At 37.4% G+C, this 26,217-nt stretch overlaps 1 protein-coding gene across 3 annotated transcripts; it reads right to left on the bottom strand.

Moving 5' to 3' along the window:
- RBM17 (RNA binding motif protein 17) lies at positions 1-26,217 on the bottom strand. Of its 3 annotated transcripts, XM_079107044.1 has the most exons (13): positions 26,036-26,217; positions 21,230-21,376; positions 20,223-20,360; positions 18,082-18,198; positions 11,394-11,560; positions 10,167-10,264; positions 7,021-7,077; positions 5,906-6,047; positions 3,101-3,264; positions 2,058-2,131; positions 1,492-1,590; positions 457-529; positions 1-294 (listed from the first exon to the last, which is right to left on the bottom strand). In XM_079107044.1, exons 3-13 carry the CDS (start codon positions 20,343-20,345, stop codon positions 191-193), a joined length of 1,218 nt encoding a protein of 405 aa, XP_078963170.1. In that variant the 5' UTR covers positions 20,346-20,360; positions 21,230-21,376; positions 26,036-26,217; the 3' UTR covers positions 1-190. The 3 variants fall into 3 exon arrangements, with proteins under 3 accessions (XP_078963170.1, XP_078963169.1, XP_078963171.1); XM_079107043.1 differs by lacking the exon at positions 21,230-21,376; XM_079107045.1 differs by lacking the exons at positions 21,230-21,376; positions 26,036-26,217 and adding an exon at positions 25,102-25,972.

The following is a 26,217-nucleotide window of genomic DNA, read 5'->3' as shown; positions in this document are numbered from 1 at the left end:
GAATTTTTAAAAGGCTTTTTATACTATATTAAAAAAATCACAAAATAAAAAAGAAATCAATCAACATATATCTTAGAAGTCCTTCCAAGAGTCTCAGTATTCAACAGTCCCAGAGGCCATTGCCTTTTTCTGTCTTTGCTCAGTCTGTAGATCATTTAAGGATCACCAGAGATGACTTTAGTTCTTAAAATCAAACTTGTTCCGCCAAATCCAAGACCCTGAATTTATCCAAATTGTAGAAACATGCTTTTACCACCCTTCCACCAAAATACCTCCCATTCAGATCAACAACAGCTAAAAGGCAAACAAAAAGACAATCAGTTAATACAGGTATCCTATAAAACATTGCATTATTAACTTTAAATGACTTTAAAATAAATAATAACTTCAATTATAATGATTAGGGTCACAAATTCAACTTTTTAAAATTTTTCAATATTTAGCTGTACAGTTTACCTTTAATTGCTGATTCAACTCTCTCAAATTCTAAAAATATTCGTACTGCTTCATCATCAGGGGCACCAGGAATCTGGAAAAGAAATGGAAGTAAAATGAGTAAAGTCATCACTTGAGATATTACTTGTGCTGGAGTAAATACTTTTATCATAATATATGTAAGTAGTAGTCAATTATCAAGTAAAAAAGTATTTTTTTTTATTACTGAAGATGTACTGAATGAATGCTGCAAGGCAGGCACTGTGTTGGGTGCTGGGAACACACAGCTAAGCAAGGCAGTTTTTGCCTTCCTGGAGGTCCTATGCCAGTCGACATGCAAACAAGTAACTTTGCAGTCAACAGCTGCACTATGAAAAAGAAACAGAAACAGAAACGGGAAAAGAAATCTAAAAAAGATTTGATATTCTGTTTTCACAATAGACTTATATTTTGACTAGTTTTGTCTAGCTTTCTAAGTCCTCTATAATATAACTCCACCCCATTTACATAAGCACATCTCCTATTAATCCCTCACATGCCCATTTTGATAGTCCTCCTCAGTGTCTTATTACCCCAATCTCAATACCTTTTCCTCTCTCACCCCAACAAAATGCATCTTACCTGTCATTTCAAAGCTCAGCTACCTGATATTCTTCACAAAACCTTCTCTATTTTTCTGACCTAATCCTTTTCTCAACTCCTTTACTTTTACAGTCAACATTATCATGTCCATCAACTGAATTCTTTACATGTGATTGTTTCTTCAAATGAACAAATCTGAGAGCACAGAACATGTTTCCTATATCCTAAATGCTCTCAACACAGTCAGTAAATAAATAATTGCCAAATAAATGAAATGAAAAGACATGTCCAAGTAAACTACTGAGCACAATTAATCAAGGTCTTTAATCACTGTACTGACTCTCAACAATCATTAAAATAAAAATTGAAATCATCCTTGCTTTTATGTTTAATACTGTTTCATATGAAACCATATGTAGAAAATGTTTTAGAATCTACTCATTTCAACTCATAAACAACAAAAAACCCTCTTACTTCAAATATCACACATTTTCCAACTTTGCCATATTTTTCACATTCTTCCTTGGTTTCAACTTCCAAGTCTTCATCTACTTCTCCTGCACCAACCATATTCTATAAACAAAAAAATTCAAGTATCAAGTATAATTTACAAATATGTAACATTTCATAAATAAAACTATCTTTCAGTGTCAACTATTCTTAATCCCAAATGACACGATAAAAATTCTGTCCCTAAGTACCCAAAAACTGGTATTCTTTTAAACATACATTAAGCTTTGAAAAGTTACAAAAAAGCATATATGCAAGCACCAAAATGTATGAACAAAGTTGAAGTTCTAGCAATTTCAAATATATTAGTCACTGAAATCTCAAACACTGTATTTAGCTAAGAAACTTCTTTGCTAAGAAAAGAATCTAAAATTCAGTCTTATATGGAATTTATCCAAAGGCACTATTCGCAAAAGTATCATTTTCAGTTTTAACTTTCATGACATTGGTGGGAGTAAAAAGCATAGAGTAGGATGGGGTGACACGAAAATCAAGTAGACAAACAGGGGTTCCTTTCTTTTGCTTCTTACCCTCAGCAGAACCACTTTAGTAGGACACTTAAGTATTTCAGTTAATGGATTTGAATCTGACTTCTTGGATGCATCTGTATCAAAACATCATTAGACATGTTACAGAACTATTATAATGCCTAATTACAACAGCAATCTCCATCATTTGTGTCCTTGAATCATACAAGCATCTATGCAATCAGTCTCTGCTACAAAACATCTGCTTTGCTTTGGTATGTTTTCACAATATTTTCTGGAAGTTTCTAGCTTCTACCATTACCTGCAATTTTGTATTCATTTTACTTCTAAAAGAGCTGACAGAGCATATGGATTAGGACCCTTACTGGTAAGTTTTATTCTTGAAGTTAAAAGTCCAAGTTCACTAGCCTAGGATAATAAGCAGTTAAGTAGCCACTCACTCACTGATTTCAGATATTACCATATATTAGGATAATTGTTGGCTTTTGGTACTAACATTTAGACTGACTGGTTGCTTCCTACATAAGCTATGCAATAGGGCTACCAGAGAGTTTTTTCCTATTGTAGATAAGGGAATTCAGCTAAGTTAACTCCAAATCAACTCTATTTTTCTACTTAAAATGCCATGTTTGTCTCATTTCTATACATTCCCAGAATAGAACTGATTATAAAAAAACAAATGAAAATAAAACACCAATTAGAACAGACTACCAAGTAACATAAGATCTTATAGAGCAAGCAATCTCTAAGAAAATGAGAAACTACATCAAAAATGAAAAGGTAGGAAAAAATAGAGAAGAGCAACTGAAGGTGATGGAAATAGAGCAGATATAACCACTGATAGAATGGACATGGCTCTGATCTATATGCTATGAAAATAAATTTTTTATCAAGTTAAAAAGATTCTTAGTCTAGTCAAAGTATGAACTTACTTTCTCTACTCCTATCCTGAAAAATAAAGATGATTCTTGGCTTCACAGAACAGAAGTAGAAGTGCAACATAATCAGAAATTACCGTATTTTGCCAGAAGGGAGGGCTGGCCTCTCCCTCTGGGATGAAGGTCGACGCTTCTCTGTGAACTTACCCTGAGACTCACCCTTCTCCGTGGCATCACCCACAATGATCTTGCCGCCCCGCTTGCTGGTCTTCTCCACCGACAATGCGGTGCTCAGCCCCTGCTCGTGCTTCCCCAGACCCTGGCCTTCCCGGAAGCCATACTTCTGCATGATCTTATGTGCTACTGTGCCACTAGGAGGGGGAGAATGGAAAAGGATCCTTGCAGTAGATATCATCAACTATAGCACAAGTTGGACACCACAATAGTCTCCTGGAGAGAGAGAGTGTAAATTCCAAAAGAGTCCTAATGAGGTCACACATAATTAACAGAGGGTCTTTAGATGGAAGCTGTGGAGATGTTCAGATGAAAGAAATATAAAAAGCATATAACAGAAATCCAGGATATCATGTGGTTAGCGCTGAGGGAAATGCTAGCTTCTCTAGTACCCCTGTTAGAAAACACTAGACTTCTCACGTGTTGCCAGATCTGTACTGCGACATAGCTTATAACCAGACTTACTTAAAACAGTGGTCTGTAAAAATACTAGCATGAAGTTTCAGATAATGAAGACGACTGTACTTTTCTAGATAACGTAGTAATATTTCCAATGAAAGACTTTTATAAATGAAAGAACCCTTACACAATCATCTACTGTACTTATGAGAAACAAAGTAACCAAGGTCAAGATTAGGACCAGCTTAAGACTAACTAGAAATAAAGCAAATGGTACATTCAGAAATTATTTCTATGGTAGGGTATGGTGGTGCATGTCTATAATCCCACTGGCTTGGGACACTGAGGCATAGAACTGGGGTTTGAAACCAGCCTTAGCAACTTAGCAAGACCCTGTCTCAAAATAAAAAACAAAAAGGGCTGAATAGCATAATAGCTTTCACCTTCCACCATGAGGTGCCTGATGTTCAAAGGCACTTCCCAGCAAATATTGCTGCTTAGGCTTGAATCACAAAACCCTGCTTCTACTAGAACTATACCTCCCTTTTCATGTATTTAATTCTTTTTAGACTGTCTTTTGAACAAGCTATTTTGGCGGGGGTGGGGGGTGAGGGGGGACAACTGAAAATGGGTGAACTATGCTATACTGCAACCTTTCCCACCTTTTTTGGGGGCAGTAGTGGGGAATGGACCCAAGGCTTCACACATGGCGGGGGGGCACTCTACCACTGAGCTATACCCATAGTCCTTTTTATTTCTGAGATGGGGTCTCACTAAGGTGCCTAGGTTGGCCTGGAACTTGGAATTTCCTGCCTTAGACTCCCAAGTAAGTGGGTGCCCATGCACCATTGTGCCCAGTCCACGCTGCATCCATCAATGTACTTATGTATGTATGTATCTTCCTTCTTTTCTTCTTTCTCTCTCTCTCTCGCTCTCACTCACTCACTCTCTTTCTCTCTGGTATTGCAATTGAACCCATGGATGCTCTACTACTGAGTTACATCCCAAGTGTTTGTTGTTATTTTGAGACAGTCTCATTGAATTGCCCAGGCTGGCCTTGAACTTGCAATCCTTCTGCCTCAGCTTCCCAAGTTGCTGGGGTTATAGAGGTACATCCATTGCTCCTGGCCACACTACATGTTTCTTAAGCACAAGTTAAATATCTAATTCCTGTTTAAACAGAAATTAAGGAAAAGGTATGTTTTTTATCATAGGCCAGCACTGTCCAATTACACTTACAGCAGTCTGCATGTACACTGTCAAATACAGTCACCACTAACCACATGTGGTTACTGAGCACTTGAAATAAGACTAGTATGACTGAAGAACTAAAATTTAAGGTTTTTTTTTTCCTTTTTTTTTTTTTTCAGATTAATTTGATAGCCACTTATGGCTAGTAGTGACCACATAGGTCTAGGACATGGGACACAAAGAAACTCGGGAACTCAAAAGGTTCTTAATGTGCACAAATGCCAGCCATCTACTTCAGCTCTGCAGTCACCTCCCTGAAGGTTTAGAGAACCAAAGCCGATGCAAACAGATACTGTAGCTCACTGTGATTATCCTACTTGACTATCTCACTAGCAGCATTTCCACTACAGGGAGCAGCCTGTCAAACAACACAGGACAAAGACCTTAGTGACACTGCTTCCACTAGATAGCTCCTTCACTGTATCAGACCGAGTAAACAATATAAAACATTCTCTTATCTGAAATGCCAAGTCCAGAAGGGTTAAAAAACAAACAAACAAAAAAACCAAAAAACAAACCCTCATAAATCTCACCTGAATGTCAACTTTAAATTGATTTTTAGACCCTGGCAAACAAATGTCCAATTTTTGTCCGCCCCCCCACCCTGCCAAATCCAGGACCTCATGCATTCCAGGCAAGCGTCATACCACTGAGTTATATCTACATCCTTGACCAAGGTTTTAAATCAAAAGTACAGAACCATGACCTTACCACAAATGACCTATTTTATCAGGAAAAAGATGTTAGACACTCACCCTTTATAGATAACTGAAGAAAGCTCTAACTCACATAAGCTTACCTTTTTTTTGGGGGGGGGGGGTGTCTTATAAAAATGAGTGTAAGAAATTACCATAAACTGTTCCTATCTAGATAATGTTTAACATCTAAATCAGTCAAAACTTGCATTAGACAGCTGTTTTGGACAGAACTGTACCATCTTGGAATGTACTTTACATAACTTGAACACTAATCCTTGAGCAAAGCACTATGTGACTGAACACACTAAGAGTCTCCTATAAACTAGAAAGTCTTCACTTTTAAATGAGCTGCATCTAATGAAAGAGCAACATTTTACAGTTTCTCAAACCATTTTTACACTTTCTTAAATAAGAACACTTAAACCAATACCCCATGTTAGCAAGGAAAGAGTTGCTAGGCCCAGTTGGAGATCTCGGTCTATCCTGTTCCTCATATACTGGAGGAGGAATAGCAGCTTTGGAAGACTGTGATCGAGGTCTTGAGTCCTCTTCATAAGGAAAATCTCGGGGTACTGTTGGGGAAAAATAAAGTAGGTTCACAAAAATACTACCCAAACTATGTGAAACTGTACTTAATGTATCAGTTAATTATTTTGAACTGATTAGCCTACATTTTTTATCACAAGAAAAAAAAAAAAAAAACCCAATTTTATAGTCTCTATATTTCCTTTATGTTCATTTGATTCCCATGGTATCTGTGTACCTGTCTTAAGACTCCAACTTATTATCTCATTAGTCTCACAGATCATAAAGATCTTTGAGGTCAGGGTCCATATACTGGAGCAGTGGTTTTCAAACCTAGTTGCACATTTGAATTGACAGGAAGCTTTAAAACTACCCAGATGCCTGGCCTCATTCCCAGAAATTGTTTTCAACTGGGTTTTACTGTATGTCAGTTATTTTCACATAATAAATATTTAATGATATTTTAGTTGTATAACAGATAATAAATAACACCATAGATAATTACATTTTCTTATGATAGCTTAGGTATGGCCCAACCCAGAGCAAGGGGAAATGATCGACATGATATTTTAAAGCCAACTACCAACCTCCAAATTCTGGATAGCCCAGTGGGAGAAGAAGGGGTAGGTGGGCATATTTTGGCGAAGTATTTAAATGGACATACACCTGTTCTGAAACAATGGGAAAAAATTAACCAAGGAAGGCACTGCCCCCTTGTGGAAGGTCATGAATATACTTTAACTAAAAAGGAACCTAACAAACATGAATCTTAGCAGTGGGGGAAAAATGAATTCTATCTAAAAAATTTAAGTCCCAGAGCCTGGTATTAAAAAGGCTCAAGAACCAGGGATATAAGGGAGCAGTAGCCCCAAACCACTGCAGCCTCCAAGGGTCAGAGGTAGGAGAGTGCTGTTCAGGCTGTTCTGCTCTCAACTCAGGAAACTGAGGGATTTAAGCTTAAGATTTCCCACAGCTGGGTTAAAATTTGTATTGGGGCAGAGAAGAAAAGGATCTACATACGCTCTTTGTCTTTCTCTACAAGAGAAGTGGGTGGCGCGATGGCAGCTCCTCCCATACCTGCAAAAACATAAATATAGTGATTAAGGGAGGGAAAACATTTCAGATGCCAGACTCCCAAGAACTGAGACAATTTAAGTGTCATATTATCCACCCATACTATACTCCCAGAAGCAGAAAAGGGCTACTTCATCCCTCGTTCTAATATCTACCTTTAGATTAAATATCTAATGGTAAGATTAAAAATGCAGAAAACCACTGGGTGCAGTGGAGCACACCTGTAGTCCCAGTGGCTCAGGAGGCTGAGGCAGGAGGACCACGAGTTCAAAGCCAGCCTCAGCAAAAGTGAGATGCTAAGCAACTCAGTGAGACCCCCTCTCTAATAAAATACAAAAAGAGGGCTGGGGATGTGGCTCAGTGGTCAAGTGCCCTGATTTCAATCCCTAGTACCTCCCCACCCCCACAAAAATGCAGAAAAATGGCAACACCCAGACAGACAAAATTGTTTTGTTTTTTCCATAAAAGGCATTCAAGAGTCCCAGAACATAATTATCAAGTGAATTTTTAGGCAAAACGGCACATCTCGAGAAACAGTAGTTACTTAAATGGAGTAATAACACTCAAAGTAACATAACTTATCACTCAAGCGTGTAACAAGATACATATACATGACTAGCATATACATGAGCTCATCTAGGTTTCATAACCCTTGGAAACAGGTATTTGTTTCAGATAACAGATGGGAAAATGATTAGAGTGAATCAGCAGAAACACAGTAAGCCCAGCAACCTGTGATGCCAAAGCCATTTCAAAACACACAACGTGCTCCTTTTGCCAGAGTGTAAACCACTGCATCTGAGCATCTATTTCGAAGTGTGGATCCTGGTTCCTGAAAAACCTGATAGATACTGTCACTATTCCTGCTTGTTTTTCCTGGATGGAAAATGTGGATACAAAGAACCAAAAAATAAGAGACTGTTTCCACTTGCCAATCAGAAGAACGTGAATGGAGATTATAAGAAATTTTTCATTAGGGATAAACCATACATAATGTATTATAGCTTAACCATTAATGAAATAATTTTTAAAAATGTAAATTAAAATTGGCTACAAAAGTATTCTGCATGACCATAAAATGTTTCACAATAGAAATTACTCTAAGGGCAATAGAGATGCGTAATAACTTAACAGGGCTAAATGACAACAATTATTTAAGGAGAAATATGAACCTGAAAAAAACCTCCTTATATTTCTTTTCAATCTTGTCATTAGGACCTAAAGTGATTACCGATGGACTCTGGCAAGCAAATTAGTGCTAGTTACTTTAACTTCAGTATAAAAAACTCAGTGATTACTGAAAATTTGCTATCAGGTTAAAATATAAACATCAACTGTTATGGCAGTACAGTAATTCCCCATTGTCTGCAGGGGTATGTTCCAAGACATTCAATGTATTCTAATGAAAGTTATGTGGTATGATCTCTCTCTCAGAATGTCTTATTGTACTATACAGTAATTTTCAGATCTTAGTTGACAACAACTAAGAAAATGAACTAAGGAAATGAAAGGGTGGTAAGGTGGGACTATTGTGTACATCATGAATATAATGCTGCTACTTCCCTAATGTTAGCTACAAGGCCAGTCAAATACAAAATCTTTCCTTAGAAACTATAATTTTTGCTGTTTAATAAATTTTAAAAATATCCTTAATATAGAAAGCACATCTCTTTCCAAGAAAGAACAATCAACTTTTAGGCTGGAAAAAACAATATCTGCAAATATTCAACCTATAAAACATGTTAATAAAAAACAGTTGTTAATTAACTAAGATAATGGATATAAAATGTGTAACACACAGATGCATTCAATAGATGTTAACATTACTCCTTGTTTAAAAAAAAATTAAAGTGGCTACTAAGGCTTAGCATACAATAAGTATTCCATAAATGCATTTAATTCACAATTTGCACTTAAAAAAAGATTTGAGTTTAAACCATAAACTTGTTTAACTCAACAGGTTATTTTTAAAATTTAAAATACAGCCTGAAACAGCCTTTTCTGCACACTTGGGAAGACCATGCTCAGCTAAACTGCTCCTCATAAAACTGAATTACATATGTAGCAATATGACAAGTTTCATGACATTACTCACAGGTTTTGTGTTAAAGGTACCATATTAAAACAGGGGTTTCAGGCAAAGAAAGATCTTGGAAAAGACAAAATGTGGACCTGTCTCTGTGCCTCAGGTCTCACCCTTAAAATGGGGAGAGGTAAAAGAGATGGCAAGTTGTGAGAGTTAAAGGAGATTATAAAAGTATTTAGAACAGTGTTCCTATCTAGTATACAAACAGAAGATTTTTAATTCCTCCTTTAAATTTAAATCTGTCAACCCAACTAGTCAACTAAATCAAGGAAACCTCAGCAATCAAAACACCATGAAGTTAAAATAAGAAGCACTCCACTATCTCAATCCCACTATATACTGCTAATAGTTGTTAAGAATATATCTTGGACTGGGGTTGTGGCTCAGTGCTAGAGTGCTCACCTAGCATGCCTGAGGCACTGGGTTCAATTCTCAGCACTAAATAAATAAATGTATTGTGTCCATCTACAACTAAAAATATTTTTTAAAAAAAATCTTAAAAACAACTACAATTCTGCTCACAAAATTGTAGTGATGGAAGGAGCCTTACAAAGCATCAAGTGCTAATTCTTGCCCCACCCTGGTGACAAGTAAAAGAAAACAACAATGCAAAAAACCAAGTGTTTTCCTCAAATCCGTTGCTTTGTTACTAACAGACTCTGTGGATGGATGTCTTGATCCAGTGCTGACAAGAAGTGCAGCTGGACTTTAGAAAAGAGGCAAAAAGAGGCAAAAAAAAAAAAAAAAAAAATCACTGCACTGCAGAAAAATGCAGGAATAGATTTTATGCTATTTTAAAGTAATAAGTAAATGTTAGAAAATTTGTGAAGCTCAAAAGATAATATATGAGAAAACAATATAAGCTGAAACTGTTATGTAAATGTCAACTGCTGGGATTCCAAAGAAAAAATTACCCAAAACAATGTCAAATGAACATTCACCATTTTAAGTGTGCAAACAGAGGGACTGTTCCATGTTTAAAACATCATTTACGTTCATGCCTTACTTCTTTTCCTCCTCTCTCGCTCATAATCTTCATCCTCATCAGAATCTGGATCTGGTCGCCTTGAAAACCCACTAGCTTCATGTCTGTCTTTACGCCTCCTGTGATAACAAAGGAAGCCAATACTTATCATGGATGAAATCAATTTTGAGATATGAAGCTGGAATGTCACCTTGACTTCCTCTTGGCCAAAAAATATCTGAAATCTCTTTCACAATAAATTATTAATTTGTGAGGTGGGCTGGACAACAACTGCTTAAGATTAAAGTAGCGAAAATATGAAAAGTGAGAAAAATTCAAAAGATAAAGTGAATAAAACCTAATGAGTGCCGAGGCACACATCTGTAACCCCAGCAGCTGGCGTAGCAGAGGCAGGAGGATTGTAAGTTCAAGGCCAGCCTCAGCAACTTTTTAAGTGAGTCTCTAAGCAACTTACTGAGACCCTGTCTCAAAATAAAAAATAAAAAGGGCTGGGGATGTTGCTCAAGAGCTAGGCATCACTGATACCAAAAACAAAACAAAAACAAACCAAAAAAAACAAAGAAAAAATAGGTACATAACTTGCAAGAAAGTTTTCTTGACATTTAAGTTTTGATTTTAAAGTATATGAATATAGTAACAGCTTAATTAATTTCAATTCTCTAGGATATGCATATGTTCATGATTCAATAAATGGGAAACAAAACATTAGTATTTAATATATTAATAATTTGAATATTAAAAAAATTAAAAAGTACAAATAAATTCATTACCCCTACTTTTCAAAAACATAAATAAAAGACATATAAGTGTAAAAAAGTTCCATCTGTGGGGCTGGGAATATAGGTTAGTGGTAGACTGTTTGCTTCCCACGCACAAAGTCCTGGGTATGATCCCCAGTACAGGGGAAAAATTACACATGGTTCAAAACTAGAAAGTTAAGAATAATATTTAAGTATTTTAAAGAGTTATAATTTTAGTAGTATAATACAGTGACAAAAAATCCTTCAAAATCAGGCATCTGTTTTTGTAAGTTATCCAAAATTTACACATTAGATTTTCAGAACCTAGGAAGAACTGCTGGAAGGGCTGGGATGGAGATGTAGCTCAGTGGTAGAGTGCTCAGCTCAAGGCCCTGGGGGTTCACAGCCCAGCACTGTACCCCTCCACCACCACCAAAGGAATTGCTGGAGTTTGCTATCATGGTTCTTAATTCAACAGCAAAATATCCAAATCCAAGTGAAATCTTACTTTTCCCTTTCTTCTATTTCTTTCTGTCTTTCCAGCTCCCGCTGCCTCTGTCGTTCCTCTCTTTGGCGCTTCACTACTTTCTCGTAATCATTGGGAAACATAGGATCATATTCATCAGCTAAGGGAATCAGAACTTCCCCTGCAGAAAACCCACTGGGTACAGGATCCTGAGGAAGGTAAAAACATCAAAGTAAATATCATCTTCATATCTCAAGTTAACTCAAAGAATTAAGGTCAAAGAATGACACAAAAGAGACTCAGACCCCCCCAAATAACATTACACAGATGAGAAAAAAATGCCTAAGAATGCCACACACCTAGCTCGATGGCTGTAGAACCTTGACAAAGAATGCATGTATGTAGGGTAATTGTCTCATTTACCTCCCCACCCCTCCCCTCACTCCCTTCTGCCTAATCCAAAGTTCCTTCATTCTTCCCTACCCACCCCCTACTATGGATCAGCATCCACTTATGAGAGAAAACATTCAGTCTTTGGTTTTTTGGGATTGGCTTATTTCACTTAGCATGACATTTTCTAGTTTCATCCATTTACCTGCAAATGCCATAGTTTCATTCTTCTTTAAGGCTGACTAATATTCCATTGTATATATGTGCCACATTTTATTAATCCATTCATCTGTTGAAGGGTATTTAGGTTGGTTTCATAGTTTAGCTACTGTGAATTGAGCTGCTATAAACACTGATGTGGCTGTATCACTGTAGTACTCTGGTTTTAACTCTTTTGGGTATAAACTGAGGAGTGGGATAGCTGGGTCAAATAGTGGTTCCATTCCAAGTTTTCTTAGGCATCTCCATACTGCTTTCCATTGTGACGGCACCAATCTGCAGTCCCACTGACAATGTATGAGTGTACCTTTTTTCCCCACATCCTCGCCAACACTTACTATTGCTTGTATTCTTGATAATTGCTATTCTGACAGGAGATGAAATCTTAGAGTAGTTTTGATTGCATTTCTCTAATTGCAAGAGATGAACATTTTTTTCATGTTTGTTGATCAATTGTATTTCTTATTCTATGAAGTATCTATTCAGTTCCTTAGCCCATTTATTGATTAGGGTTTTTTGGGGGCGTTTTTTGAGTTCTTTATATATCCTGGAGATTAAGTGCTCTATCTGAGGTACACGTGGTAAAGATTTTTTTTTCCATTCTGCAGGCTCTCTCTTCACGTTATTGTTTCCTTTGCTGAGAAGAAGTTTTTTAGTTTGAATCCCTCCCATTTATTCTTATTTTTACTTCTTGCACTGTAGGAGTCTTGTTAAGGAAGTCTGGTCCTAAGCCAACATGATGATTTGGGCCTACATTTTCTTCTATTAGGTGCAGGGTCCCTGTTCTAGTGCCTAAGTCTTTGATGCACTATGAGTTGATTTTTGTGCAGGGTGAGATAGAGGATTGGTTTCATTTTGTTAAATATGGATTTCCAGGTTTCCCAGCACCATTTGTTAAAGAGGTTATCTTTTCTACAATGTATATTTTTGACATGTATTAGACTTTTTAGTATGAGATAACAGTATTCTGTACCATTGGTCTACATGTCTATTTTGGTGCCAATACCATGCCATTTTTGTTACTATTGCTCGGTGGTATTGTTTAAGGTCTAATACTATGATGCCTCCTGCTCCACTCTTCTTGTTAAGGACTGCCTTGGCTATTCTGATTGCTTTTCCTTTTTCTATGAAGAATGCCTTTTGGGATTTTACTAGGAATTGCATTGAATTTGTATAACACTTTTGGTAGTATGGTCGTTTTGACAATATTAATTCTGCCTATTCAAGAGCATAGGAGATCTTCACATCTTTTAAGATCTTCAATTTCTTTCTTTAGTATTCTGTAGTTTTCACTGTAGGTCTTTCATCTCTTGTTAGACTGATTATCAGGTATTTTATATTTTTTTGAGGCTATTATGAATGGAGCAGTTTTCCTAATTTCTCTTGCAGTGGATTTGTTGCTTATGTATAGGAATGCATTTGATTCACGAGTATTGATTTTATATCCTGCTCCTTTGCTGAATTCATTTGAGTTCTAGAAGTATTCTGGTGAATTTTTTTTGATCTTCTAAATATAGAATTATAGTTTGAGTTCTTTTCCTTTTTGGTATCCCTTTAATTTCTTTTATCTGATTGCTCTAGCTAGCGTTTCAAGGGTGATCTTGAGTAGAAGTGGTGAAAGAGCACCCCTGTTTTGTTCCAGTTTTTAAAGGGAATGTTTTCAATTTTTCTCCATTTAGAATGATGTTGGCCTTGGGCTTAGCACAGACAGCCTTTCCAATGTTGAGGTATGTTCCTACTATCCCTAGATTTTCCAGTGTTTGAACATGAAGAGGTGCTGTATTTTGCCAAATGCTTTTTCTGCATCTACTGAGATAATCATGATTCTTGTCTTTAAGTCTACTGATATGCTGTGTTATATTTATTGATTTACATATGTTGAACCAACCTTGCATCCCTGGAATAAACCCCACTTGATCATGGTGTGCTATATTTTAATATGTTTTTGTATGCAATTTGCCAGAATTTTATTGAGAATTTTTGTGTCTATGTTCATCAGGGATACTGGTCTGAAGTTTTCTTTCCTTTATGTGTCTTTGTCTGGTTTTGGTAACAGGGTAATACTAGCCTTATAGAATGAGTCTGGAAGGGTTTCCTCCTTTTCTCTTTCATGAAATAATTTGAGGAGTATTGGTGTTAATTCTTCTTTGAAGGTCTTGCAGAACTTGGCTGAGAAACCGTCTGGTCCTGGGCTTTTCCTGGTTGGTAGGTTTTTGATGGTGTCTTCTATTTCATTGCTTGAAATTGATCTGTTTAAATTGTGCATGTCTTCTTGCATCGGTTTGGGTAGATCATATATCTCTACAAATCTGTCAATGTCTTCAAGTTTTTCTATTTTATTGAAATATAAATTTTGAAAATAGTGTTTAATTATTTTTTGTATTTCAATAGTGTGTGTCATGATACTTCCTTTTTCATCACAAATTTTAGTAATTTGTTTTTTCTCTCTCTTTGTTAGTGTGGCTTAGGGTTCATCAATTTTATTATTTTTTTCAAAGAACCAACTTTTTGTTTTGTCAATTTTTTCAATTGTTTCTTTTGCTTATTCATTGATTTCAGCTCTGATTTTAATTATTTTCTGTCCTCTGCTGCTTTTGGTGTTGATCTGTGCTTCTTTCCCTATGGTTTTGAGATGTGTAGTGTTAGGTCATTTATTTGTTGACTTTTTATTCTTTTAATGTATGAGCTCAACACAATGAACTTTCCTGTTAGCACTGCCTCCATAGGGTCCCAGAGATTTTGATATGTTGTATCAGTGTTCTCTTTTACCTCTAAGTATTTCTATTTCCTACTTGATTCTTTTTATCCATTTGTCATCCAATAGCATGCTATTTAGTCTTCAGGTGTTGGAGCAGCTTTTATTTTTTCTTTTATCATTGATTTCTAGTTTCATTCCATTATGAACTGATAGAATGCAGAGTAGTACTTCTATTTCTTTGTATTTGCTCAGAGTTCCTTTGTGGCATAATGTATGGTCTATTTTAAAGAAGGATCTGTGTACTGCTGAGAAGAAAGTGTATTCACTGGACAATGGAAGAAATACTCTATATGTGTCCATTAAGTCTAAATCATTGATCACATCATTTAATTCTATAGTTTATTTAGTTTTTGTTTGGAAGATCTATCTATTGGTGACAGAGGTGTGCTAGTATTATTGTGTTGTGGTCTATTTGATTCTTGAAATTGAGAAGGGTTTGTTTAATGTACATAGATGCTCCATTGTTTAGGGCATAAATATTTATGATTGTTATGTCTCTTAAGAGATATATAATTCTCTTAAGCAGAATAAAGTGTCTTTCTTTATCCCTTCTGGTTAACTTTGATTTAAAGTCTACTTTGTCCGATATGAGGATGGAAATTTACACAGTTTGTGAATGTGATGTTTTTTCCCAACCTTTCGCCTTCAGTCTGTGGGTGTCTTTTCCTCGGAGGTGAGTCTCTTGAAAGACAGAACATTTTTTTTTAAATTTAATCCAATCTGCCAGTCTATGTCTTTTGATTGAGTTTAAGCCATTAATATTCAGGTTTATTATTATGATTTGTATGCCCAGTGATTTGAGCTTATTTTTGTTTTGTTTTGAACATGACTTAGTATCTCCTTTGATTGACCTTTCCTATAGTGTAGTTTTTCCCTTTGCTGGTTTTCTTTTTTTTTTTTTTTCCCATTTCCTCCTCATGGAATATTTTGCTGAGAATGTTCTGTAGTGCAGCCTTTTAGTTGTGAATTCTTTTAACTTATGTTTATCATGGAAGGTTTTTTATCTTATCTTCAAATCTGAAGCTTAATTTTGCTGGACATAAAATTCTCAGTTGGCATCCATTTTTCTTTCAGAGTTTGATAGGTTATTCTAGGATCTCCTGGAGTTGAGGGTTGGGGTTGAGAAATCATGAGATCCAAACTGTTTTCCCCTATATATAATAAGATTTTTTTCTCTCACAATCTTTGAAATTCTATCTTTATTCTGTATGTTAGTCATTTTCATTATAATGTGACTTGGTGTGGATCTTCTGTAATTTTGTACATTTGGGTCCTGTAAGCTTCTTGCACTCTTCCATTTCATTCTTTAGATTTGGAAACTTTTCTGATATTATGTCATTAAAAAGATTATGCATTTCTTTGGTTTGTATCTCCATGCCTTTGTCTATTCTGATAAATCTTAAATTTGGTCTTTTTCACATTACCTCATATTTCTTAGAAGTTCTGTTCATAGTCTTTCCATCTTCTCTGTGCGGTCAAGTTTAAGAGTATATATTTTGTCTTCATTCTCTGAGGTTCTATCTTCCAAGTGGTCTAGTCTGTTGGTGATACTTTCCATTGAATTTTTAATTTGGTTTATTGTTTCCTTCGAGGAGTTCGCTTGATTCTTTTTTTTTATAATCTCTGCCTCTTTATTGAAGTAATCTTTCACTTCCTATATTTTCTCTCTAATACCATCCTTCATTTTGAAGATCAATCTAACTATGTATTTTCTAAACTCCTTCTCTGACACTTCTACTGTGTTGTCTATGGATTCTGTTGTTGGAACATCTTGGTCTCTTTTAGGTACTTCTTTCTCGTTTTTTTTTTTTTGTTTTTTTTTTTTTTTTTTTTTTATGCTGTTGTGTGTCTTCTCATCTATCAGTATGGAGCTGAGGCAGTACAGATTCTACCCTTAGAGTGTCCCTGAAGGCTTCCAGTACCTCACCTGCAGGTACTGTGACAATGGACTTCCAGGCAACAGTGGGCAGCAGGCAATCTGCAAGCAGTCTGTAGGTGGTCTGCAGGTTAACAGCAGATGATCAGCTGGTACACACTGGGCAGTGGGCAATGGGTAGATGAAAGGCAGGCAATGGTCAGGCAAGAGGTGGGCAAATGGTGGATAATAGGCGGCGGTCAGTAAGGATCTGCATTCAAAAGGCAGATGATATGCTGGCAGGCGGCAGGTTATGGCAGTGGACAAATGGGGCCAGAAAAGGTATCAAGAATTAAGGTGCTGCCTATCTCAGAATGAAAGCAAGAAGCAAGCAAAGCCAAAACAAACAAACAAAAAAAACAAAAAAACAAAAAAACCCACCAGGAGAGAGACTAGGGAAAGCACATGTAGCCAGGGCTGTGTCTTTTCTGACTGGCCCTTTCTAATGGGGGAAGGGGGCCAGGGACCACGACACATGGACCATGGCAGGAGTATATTGCTTGGAAATAGTCAACAACAACAGTATTATCCATTATTAATCTTTTAATTACTTTTTGTCATGCAATTTTATGTAGTTCACAGTACTGTTTCCCAGCTGTATTATGTGAATGTCATCTGCAGAATGATAACTATATACCTAAATTGTGGATGTACTTAACTACAGTTTATATTAAATTCTTTGTATCTCATATTGTCCAGTTTTAATGATGATTTTGAATTGTCCTTTTCCAAATCATTCTCATCCTTATTAACCTAGCTTATAGAGAGTTGGCTATGTCTGTTTCTTTGTTTTTAAGCGTCTGTAAAATCACTGGGATGATAATAAAGGTTGGTGTAGTATAAGAGTTTTTCTTTAAACCTCTTTATTTCAATCCACAGTAAAGCAATAAGCACCAACATTGTTGATAGCAAAATTAGAAACAACTCATCCAACACTAAAGGAATAAATTATAGTACATCCATATAAGGTAATACAATGAAGTCATTAAAATGATCATACAGTCCTGTATTTTTTTTTTTTTTTTTTTTTTTTTTTCAGTACTGGGGATCAAACTCAGGGCCTTGTGCTTGCAAGGCAAGCACTCTACCAGCTGAGCTATCTCCCCAGCCCAGTCCCATATTTTTTGATGGAGATGAATTGTCATAATATATTAGATGAGAAAAGCAAATTAGAGAAGAGAATGTAGAGAAGACATAACAACAGATAGATATTCTGAAATACAAAGTTTTTAATTTCTGGAGGGTAGGACTTAAAAGTTGCTTTTCTTTTTTGCACATCTCTAGTTTCTAATTGTTCTACAACTATTTTAAATAAATATTTTTAAATTGAGAAAACAAGAGTAAAAACTAAGTTGAAATAATACTATTTAAAGGCCTATTGAATAGACAATCTATCAAGAATGACACACATGTAAAACAAAATTGTATGTAGGTGTACAAGGGCTTACCTTCAGGCCAGCTGCTACATGTGGTGGTGTGTCCACAATCTGCCGGTCATCTGAGGAGCCACCTCGCTTTAGATCAATGACTGGGGCAAGGACTGTACTTTGTTTTGTCCTTTGGCTCTAAAAGCATCACAAACAAGAAAAGAAGTTTCAAAATAAAATTCATACTATTTGCAACATGTTTTTCTGGTCTCCGTAAAAACTTTTTGAGGCGTGAAAATCATAATCTTGAAACGGGCTTTTTATTCAATCATTACTATAATCATAAACTTCTTCTTTCTTCTTTTCAATTTTATTTTGAGACAGGGTCTAGCCAAGTCATGCTGAGTGGCCTTGAACTTGAAATCCTCCTGCCTCAGCTGGGTAGTGGGCCACTGCACCCAGGATTCATACACTATTTTCTTCAGTCTTTTAGGAAACTTCAGATTTCCTCCAGAGTTTCTGAAAGATTTGCAGTAAACTTAGTCACACTGATTTATATTTACACGTGAAAAACGTGACAAAAGCTCCTTCAACTACAGGATGAAAAATCTGTAGCACATTACACCTTAACTTATGTGGCTCTTTCACAAGGAATGGGTATATTTTGATACAATGGGCAAAAGATAGTTGGGGATTAGTGCATTTTTCCCTCCCACTAGGATATATAATACTTCCCCGACCTCTTTTACTATGAACTTATAGAAAAAAAATTTTAAAGAGAAAACAACGAACATTATTATACCTTCAGCAACTGTTAAAGTTTTGTCATGTTTTCTTTAGTCTATAACTGTATTTTTTGAATTATTTATTAAAAAGCACAACTACAAACTGCTAAACTCCCCAAATTATGGAAATTCTCCCACATAACCACAATAGTTTTACCACATAATGCCCCTGTATCATTTCCTATCCAATTCATATTCAGACTTCCCAAGCTGTTTCCCAAATGTATTTTACACACACACACACACACACCTTTTTTTATTTTTTTTAAATCAGGATTCGACCAAAGTTTTTCTGTTGGTACCATCACCACTCTCTCCTTCCTTTTTACCCCTGACACTGTCTTTTAAAATGTTGCATAATCTGGATCTAGTTTAACTTATTCCTCTTCACCATGTAATTCCTGAAAACTAGATATGAAATTTGATTTGGTTCAGGGTAAAGCTTTTAGTCCAGAATTCCCCTCTGCTCCATGAAATTTTAACATTAAAGATATACTACGTTATCTGTTTATGCATAATATTTATATCTGTTTTATACACAAATACAAAGAACAAGATTTTTTCAACCCTTAAAGACCAACGTTAGCTCCACTAAAGGGAATATAGTCTGTATTACGGCTGTGTACTCTGAAACATAAGGACCCTTAAAACAATAAGCAAAGCATTAATACCATTTTCATTCCTAAAAATTTTCAACAATAACACTGTAATTCCAGTCAACAGCTGTTTTCTCAATGTTTTACATGTTGAATTATTTCAAGAATATCGCCAATGTGCAACACATACACAATGGGAACTAAAGCAATTCCCACCAAGACTACATATGCCTGACGCATTCATAACCATGTGAACCCCAGTGATGCATACACAATAGCTTATTCTGTAGAATTTTTTCTAAACCACCTAAAACAAACTAAAAGGATGCTACTTAAGAATTCACACTCCTGAGGTCCCAGGCTAGAACCAGAATGTACCAAAATATCAGGACCATAGCTATAAAATCAGCATTAAAAAAAAAAAAAATTCTCAATCTCAGATACACTGAATCTTATTTGAAAACAAGTATCACTGTTGAAAAGTTGAGGGCTGGGGTTGTAGCTCAGTGATAGAGCACTCACCTAGCATGCATGAGACACTGGGTTCAATCCTCAGCACCACATAAAAATAACTAAAATAAAGGTATTGTGTCCATCTACAACTAAAAAGAAAAATTTAAAAAAAAAAAGGGAAAAGAAAAGTTGAAAGTACTGTTTTTCTTTCTTATTCCAGGAAATAGTTCTATTCCCAAACAAAGTGATCTTAAAACTCTGTCCCATGACTATCTCATATTATTTATCCAATAAAAAGGCAAAAGAACACTTTAAATCAAACTATTTTAACCCTAATGAGGAACATACTCTGCAGCCTTCTGCTCTCCCTCTCTGGGCTTGTTTTTACCTTTGCTTGAGTGAGAGCTGCTTTCTTCACCTGAAGCTGAGACTGCAGAAGTTTGAAGTTTTTGGACCAGCCTTCTGTTTTTGAGTCACTGGTCTCCACTCCCAGGTCATCATACAGGGACATCTTTTTAGTCTAATGCTGAAAGGGAAGCAATATGGAGATTAAAAAAACAAAAAACACAGTAAAGATTTAGAACCTTTTCATGTTATAATAACTTAGTGCCATGGAATTTTAGAGGTAAAAGGTTCAGGGCCCTTCTAAGAGAGTAGCCAAGACCCCTGATAACATCAAGGGTGGGTTCCTAATACATGAAGCTATGCTCATGCAATATTTTACAAAAGATCCTCTAGAATTAATTTTTCTATCTATTAGATCACATAGTCAAGCGATTCATGAGTAAAATTCTTCAGTTCCACAGAATATAATGAGGTAAGATGGAAGTTCTAGATTCACGGCATTATTAAATATATATTCGATATTTTAAAAGTTTCATTTAACTCAATGGCAAAAACCAGAAACTAAAAAGATCAAGTTAGTTTGCCAAAATATAGAAAAAAATTGAAACACATTGCTAGAAAAGATGACAAATTATCTCACAAATGCTATAATTTTGTACATTATGATTGCTGAAGGAGTAGATGCATTTATCTTAAACACTCTTCCTCACAACCAAAGATAATCAATAATCTACATGTGAATGTGCAATACACAATATCCTTGCAAAATACATTCGTAGTAATAACAACAAATGGTAAGGGTCAAATAACATCCCACAACAGGCACGTTAAATGTAGTATCAGTAATAGGTACCATTAAAACCAGCACTTTACAGATGCAAAAGTAAGGTGGCGGGGACTGATATGCCTGAGGTCACATCAAGCTAACTTCAGAGCCCTTGCTAGCAAATCCCAACTGCCATCTTTAAAGCACCCTCAACTTTCTGAAACCTTCTTCTTTTATTTTTGTGTGTGTGGTGGTATGGGGGATTGAACCCAGGTGTACTTTACCACTAAGGTACATCTCCAAGTGCTTTATAGTTTTTGAGACAGGGTCTTGCGGAGTTGCCCAGTCTGGCCTCGAACTTGTGATCCTCCTGCTTTAGCTTCCTGAGTCACTAGGATTACAGGCATGCACCACCATACCCAGCTCCATTTCTTAAAATAAGAAATCAATCTTTTTCTCATAGAACAATTTTAATTAATATCAATTGCAAATAAATGTTTATAGTAGTCCCCAATTTATGGGTACATTCCAAAATTCTGTCAGTCTGCAAGAGCCCTGAAAGCACTTCCCCACAGAAACCATCATACAAAATCCTATTTGCCTGTATGCTGTTACTCAGAGGAACATAAAATCACATAGAAAAAAAGAAAAATAGTCAACACCCCCCCTACCACACACACACACCTGTCAGGTTTGACTCAGGGCAAACATTTCCTTTTGGTGCATTCTTCTAAGCCCTCCCATTATAGATATTCTAAGAGTCTGCTACCCCAATGACTTCTCTGACCTTAGTTCCACAATGCATTAGGTAGGAAACAGGAAGTAAATGAACTTTTACTAGCTCAGAATGGCTTTTCTGGTCTAGGTACAGTAACTCCCTAAATGAAGTCAATGTTCTAACAATTGCTTTTTTTACAGGGTTCTTTCATTTCTTCATTCATGCGTGAACCCTGAGATTACTCAAACTTTCTCCTTTTAATTTTTGGTGGTGGGGGACTAGGGACTAAATTCAGAGGTACTTGACCACTGAGTCACACCCCTAGTCCTATTCTGTATTTTATTTAGAGACAAGGTCTCACTGAATTGCTTAGAGCCTCACTTTTGCTGAGGCTGGCTTTGAACTCACAATCCTCCTGCCTCAGTCTCGTGAGTGGCTAGGGATCGGTCTCTACTTTAATTTTTAAACAAGTCTCCGAAGCAGTGGAGAAGCGGGCTTTATTAAAGCAGAGTACGTGGGTTACAAATGGAGGCAAGCCCACAGATTCTCCTCTACTCACCAGTTCAGAAGACAGCAGTATCCCCAACAGGGCAGGTTCACTGCCTTCAAGGCCAAAGTCAAAAGTTTGGCCAACTTTGTGACCTTAGGCTTAAGGCAGTGAGGCCAAATCAAAAAAAAGTAATGAACTCATCTCTTGGCAACTACTGCTGAAATACAACCATGCTCTCAAAGATTTAAAGAGAATCCCCCCAGGATCTACTTCTAAATCTATTTTAAACCGCCCAACTGTAACTTCATGAAAATCAAAATCTAGTTTGTCCTGTTCACTGATCTATTCCCAGACCAAGATCAATGTCTGACCCAGTGCTGAAGAGGTAATAAGGCCAAATGCACAACCTACTTGCAAAGCCCTCCCAAACATCTCTTTAGAAATTTCTGGTCAACAATTACTTTGGCCAGAAGGAAGATCACTGAACCAAATGGCTTCTGGGCTCTTGTGCTCTTTTCTTCCCGTTCACCTATATTTCAAAACTCATTGTTTATATTTAGATATATATCCTTGAACTTTAACCTGGAAAAACCCAAACAGATCAAGAGCAAAGAAAAACAATGCTGAATGCCCAACTTAACATTGTACTTCCCCTAAAAAAACTATATCAAAAAATGACTTCATCTTTAACCTAACTTAATCTTTTGAGCCTTCTTTATTCACTTGGTTACCAAACCAAAGCCTAACTAACCATGGTTTCATATGTTCCTTTTTATTCTTGTAATGGCAAGGGAAAACAAATACATTCTGAGAAATAAATATAAACAGTAATGCTGTCTGGGAAGTCACAAACATAAAGTTATCACAAAAAATTTGCAACCCAAACTAAATTCTACTTTAGATATGTACCTCTCTATTTCTTCAAAAGAAACACCTCTGGACAATAAACCACCCTCAATGATATAGCTCTCTATATGATTTTTTATGTGATTTTTCCTTGAATCCTGTTCTCAGTATTTACCTTGTTTTCTTTTCTATATAATTTTACATAGGTTGAATCCATCTATTCCTTAAGATGCATGTATACTTTTTAGCTGTTTTAAGCACCTAACATACCATAATTTATTCACTAATTTTCCCCATTGTAACCACTGAAATGTAAGTTCATAAACAAGACTCTGACAAGACCCAAACTTAATCTTATTAAAGTGATAATACTTAGATGACATAGCACATTTATTTCATAAAGTCCAGTGCTAAGGATTAAAAAGCAGAAGACTCTTAACATTTGAATATACTGTAAGAAGCCAAGATATGATTTAAGTAAATGCAAGCAGCTGGTTTTTACAATAATTTAAAATATCTATTTAGTTCATGTTTATGGCAGCACCAAGTTTTGATCAATTCATCTTTCAAATATGTCTCTTTTTTAAAGGAGAAAAAAATAAACATGGTCCTACCAGAATTAAACAAAGTGACTTTTCAAGATTCTACTTAAGTTGCAAAGTATTTTTTAAAACATGTCCAACTGGCAGGAAAAGAGAACAGGGAAAAAATCTTCTCAGAAGCATCCCACCTACTTATTTCTTCAAGTGCATATTAGAAGTCTTTAGTGACTACTACCCCCACATAAAATTAACTATCCTTGATTAGTTTCAAGTGCATCTTAGAAGTCTTTAGTGACTACTGCCCCCACATAAAATTAACTATCCTTGAACATAACTGGATATTCACAACACAACAGCTTTTACACGTTTTGCTGTTTAATGGTTTACACATCTGTCTCTTCCTATACCATGAACCCCCAAAAGGTAGGGATTCTTTAACTTCGTATTTATATCTCCAGCTCAACACCATGCTTGGAATATTGAAAGAACTCTATAAACATTTTATAAGTGTTTCGAAGAATGGATAGAATATGCCAATGCATCTATTTAAAAGAGGTTATCATGAAACAGTAGGATCTGCAGCTCTGCCTTCTAAGGGCATATGGTAAGTGGAATTTGATATAAGTGTAGTAAAACAAATTGTACACAGAAATTGGAGAGAGAAAACTACCACCACCATACACTTAAACAATGAGTGCAAGTCTGAGTTCTGAACACCTAAGTAGTCTTGGTAAGAATAAACATGTAATTATATAATGCATCTGTCTCTTGTATAGGGTTTACAACTTTTTAAAGAATTCAAAAACTTTTCCTATACCACCTCCTCTGCTACACTTGTCACAGTTTAGTATTTCCTATCACTTTGATGCTCTGCTACTACCAAAATACCATATCTCTGAGTGTCTACTAGAGTCACCTGAAACTTAAGTCTTCTCTATTTACTGCTGTGCAAGGTTTGAGGGGTTATTGCTGGAAAAAGGTCTGAAAAAATCATGTGCAGGGAGAAGTTGAAAGGTAATTAATTAAAATAAGTCAAATGAAAAGAAATCCAATTTATATAAAGATACATTTAGGAGTGTACAACAATTCTCTCAACATTCTCTACAAAAGCTCTTTGGTTTCACAGAACCCCACAAAGCTGCTCTTCTCTGTTCATGTTCTTTTACATCTTGTTTTATTTTTTTCTATCTCACAACCTATTCTCTGTCCTAAACCATGCACCATGCAGTTTGCTGCTTATTAAACTCTAAAAATAAAATGTTATTGGTTTAGGTTACCCATATGTTGCTTCCTATTCCCTAAAACTAGTTATTCCACTCAAAATGCCTGCAATCTTTATCCAGTAAAAACGTGTAACTGGGTTTCATCCTCCACCTGTTGCAGGAAGACACAGTCCTCATCCAGCCACCACTTGAGTATATGCAGAATCTTGCTCTTGTCTGGGAAATCCTATTTTCCATCCATATGTCTAAGAACGACCTTCAACGGCCCTCCCCTACCGACCTCTCAAAGGTTCTCCATGATCTGACCTGGCCACCTTAAACCTTCACGCTGCCTTACCTGAAGTTTCCAGAATGCCCCGCGGTGCTATACGTCTGCACTTATTTCCTCTGCAAGGAGCCTTTTCCACTTCTTTTTTTTTTTTTTTTTTTTTTAATATATTTTAGTTGTCCGTGGACCTTTACTGTATTTATCTATTTATACAGGCCAGGCAAAGGCTCCACCACGGAGCCACGACCCCAGGCCATTTCGCACTTTTCACAAAACACCTCCTCCCTGAAGCCTTTCCAGACCCCACTCTAGTTCCTCAGATCAACCCGGGCCTGAGTTTTCAACCCTGGTTTCTTAAGGGACCAAAGGCGAGAGCGGGAACAGAACCTCGTTCGACCTGCGGCCTCTGGAAGCACATCCCGGGGACTAGAGGTGCTCAAGAGGCGTTTGAGGACCGAAGGGACCGCTTTCAAACACAGGCCACAACACCACGGGGCCACGACCGCCTTCCCGCGTCCAGGGGAGCCGCCGGGCCTCGGGAAACGCCACCACCCGCCTCCCCTGAGAAAGGAGCGGCTCTGCTCCCTCCACTCCCTGGGCGAGGCCATACAGGGGGCGGGCCGGGTCAGGGGGTCCAGGGACCCGGCAGCTTCGTCAGGACGAGGCCCGCCAAGAGAAGACGCGTCCGTCAGTCCTGAGGAGACCTAGACAGACAGGGGCAGGGGCGAGGGCGAGGAACCCGAACCAGTGGAGGTGGCGGCGGGCTAAGGAGCCGGGGGCCGGGGCGCGGCGCGCAGGAAGCCAGGGACCCGCCCGGAGGCAGCGAGGGGCCGCCAGCGGCTCCAGCCGACCGGCCAAAAATACCCCGACCCCTGGCGCCGAGGCCTGAAGCCGCGGCGTCGCGTCCCGCGCCGCCGGGGAAAGCGCACCCGCCCCGGGTCCCGGGGCCCCGCGTCCCCGCTACCCGTCAGGCCGCCCGCCCAGAGCCGTCGGAGCGACTTACCCGGCCTGCCTGGCCGACTCTGCCCATGGGCCACGGCGGCGGCAGAGCGGAGCCCGGCCGCACCCCGGGGACACCCGCAGACGCAGGAGCCCACCGCGAATCCCAACCTCCGCCGAGTCCGCGGGGCGGTCCGCGGCGCAGGGTGAAGGAGCGCGGGCCTCAGGAGAGCGCGCCTGCGCCTG

Source organism: Sciurus vulgaris (assembly GCF_902686455.1).
Source record: "Sciurus vulgaris genome assembly, chromosome: 12".
In the NCBI taxonomy this organism is placed as follows: Eukaryota; Metazoa; Chordata; class Mammalia; order Rodentia; family Sciuridae; genus Sciurus; species Sciurus vulgaris.
The sequence above is the reverse complement of the archived record's forward strand: the minus strand, read 5'-3'. Positions and strand labels throughout refer to the sequence as shown.